The sequence below is a fragment of the Beauveria bassiana genome, assembly GCF_000280675.1.
Source record: "Beauveria bassiana ARSEF 2860 unplaced genomic scaffold BBA_S00085, whole genome shotgun sequence".
NCBI classification, from domain to species: Eukaryota; Fungi; Ascomycota; class Sordariomycetes; order Hypocreales; family Cordycipitaceae; genus Beauveria; species Beauveria bassiana.
The window spans coordinates 28,512-30,180 of NW_007930920.1; the positions used below are offsets into that span (position 1 = coordinate 28,512).

Consider the following 1,669-nt stretch of genomic DNA (forward strand, 5'->3'; position numbering starts at 1 on the left):
ACAGTAACGGTTTAGTTTGGTATAGCTGCATGCCAACCTCAGTGCGCCGCTTCAACTTTGTGAACATGTCATGGGGATACAGCGCCATCTTTTTACCCTTCTTGAAATTCTCAGCACCCACCAGGTCTCGAAATGCCTTTTCAAGCTCCTGGGTGCGCCGTCGTTCCTGTGCTTTCTGCACATTGTCAGTCATGTAATGGTCATATGTAATGGGATGCCCGTTGAGATGGGGCTCAAGTAGAGTTTCAAATTTGGCGTCAAGGTCACGAATAGAGTTGGTTCTTGCATTGCGCAGGATAGAGAGGATACCGGGGACGGTGTCCTCGGCGGCCACATGCGTGACGATCGCATTTGTCACCTCGTCTGTGGCATGAAGGACTTGTTCCCTGACTTTGTCCACGAGCCCTTGCCAAGGCTTATACTGCTCCTTGAAGAGTTCGCTGATGATCATGGGGTTAGATGTGCCCGACAACTCGCGACCATGACTCTTTTTCATTAGGTTTTTGACTTCTTCGATATAATCGGATCGCAAAATGTAGCGACTGCATACTCCAATCTCTTCGTCTTCAGGCATCTCGTCTAGAAGAACGCGATTTTGACCATGTCTTCAGCAAAATTCTCAAGAATGTATTGGACACGCGCCCTGAGGCGCCTTCTCGACCCTTGGTCGGTTTTCGCGCTGCCGAAAAATGACTATATTTGCCATCGACCGTAGCTTGCATCAGCAGGGTGTATTCTCGGCTGACCTGAAACAAGTACCGTCGTTGGCCGTCCACTGTCGCTCGAGGTGTCCCAAGCCGCTGGAGTTGGGCGTCGCAATCCACAATTTGCCAGCCGGAATCTTTCTGCCCTCCTCTAGTCGACAATATTACCAGACGGGGGATGTCTTGTGGCGGGAGGCGCTCGCATTGGAAGATGAGGAAGCTGCCAAAGAAGAAGTGGCCCAGTTAAGGTCAGAATCACCCGGGTGGCTACCGCAGAGCCAGAAGCAATACCCGAGAGATCGCCAATGGAAGACATGATTTCTATTGTAGGTTTGACAGTAAATGCTGGCTGTAAAATTACACATGTTCGACTCCATCACTGGTGCCGGGGCCCAAACATATGCTAATGAAAAAAAAGCTTATTCATACCATTGCATGGACAGATGTATTGAAATCCAACTGTGTAGTGGAATTGCTGCACAGAAGATCTCTCGCACTTTTTCTCTCGGCCAATTGAAGTCCGCTGGGCAGTCTTTAGCCCACGAAGAGACGTTAATGAGCAAGTTCCTACGCAGTTTGAGTCAATCAACCCACCGTATTTCTATGGATAAGAACTGCCCTGCTACAGGGGACCTTGGTGGCAATACCGGCCACAGGCCTAGCCTAATTTGTTCGCCGCCCACTTCACAAACCTCTGTTCCACATCATGATTGTGTCGTTACTGCAGCAGCAAATAGCCACAATGGCGAAAAAAAAATTTGATTTGATTTGACTATTACGTCCGTTTGCGCCCTAGTGTAGGCTTTTGGACGTGCTATCGAGCCTTCTACGGATCAATGTACAGTCGTACCCTCTAAGTGGGCCCCAACTAGGCGCGTCGCGCCCATGTTCTCACTAGTTGCCCCTGGAATACTCTGCCTGTCATCATCCTCCAACTGAAGCAGTTTCGCGCCTAATGGCATATA

The 1,669-nt window shown here is 49.6% G+C and overlaps 1 protein-coding gene across 1 annotated transcript; it reads right to left on the reverse strand.

Annotated features, from left to right (window-relative positions):
• Positions 1–11: 11 nt before the first annotated feature.
• On the reverse strand, positions 12–574 carry BBA_10077 (Dynamin family protein; the record flags this gene model as incomplete). Its single annotated transcript, XM_008605174.1, has 2 exons — positions 12–25; positions 97–574. The coding sequence occupies 2 exons, from the start codon at positions 572–574 to the stop codon at positions 12–14; spliced, it is 492 nt and encodes a 163-aa protein (XP_008603396.1).
• Positions 575–1,669: the final 1,095 nt, after the last annotated feature.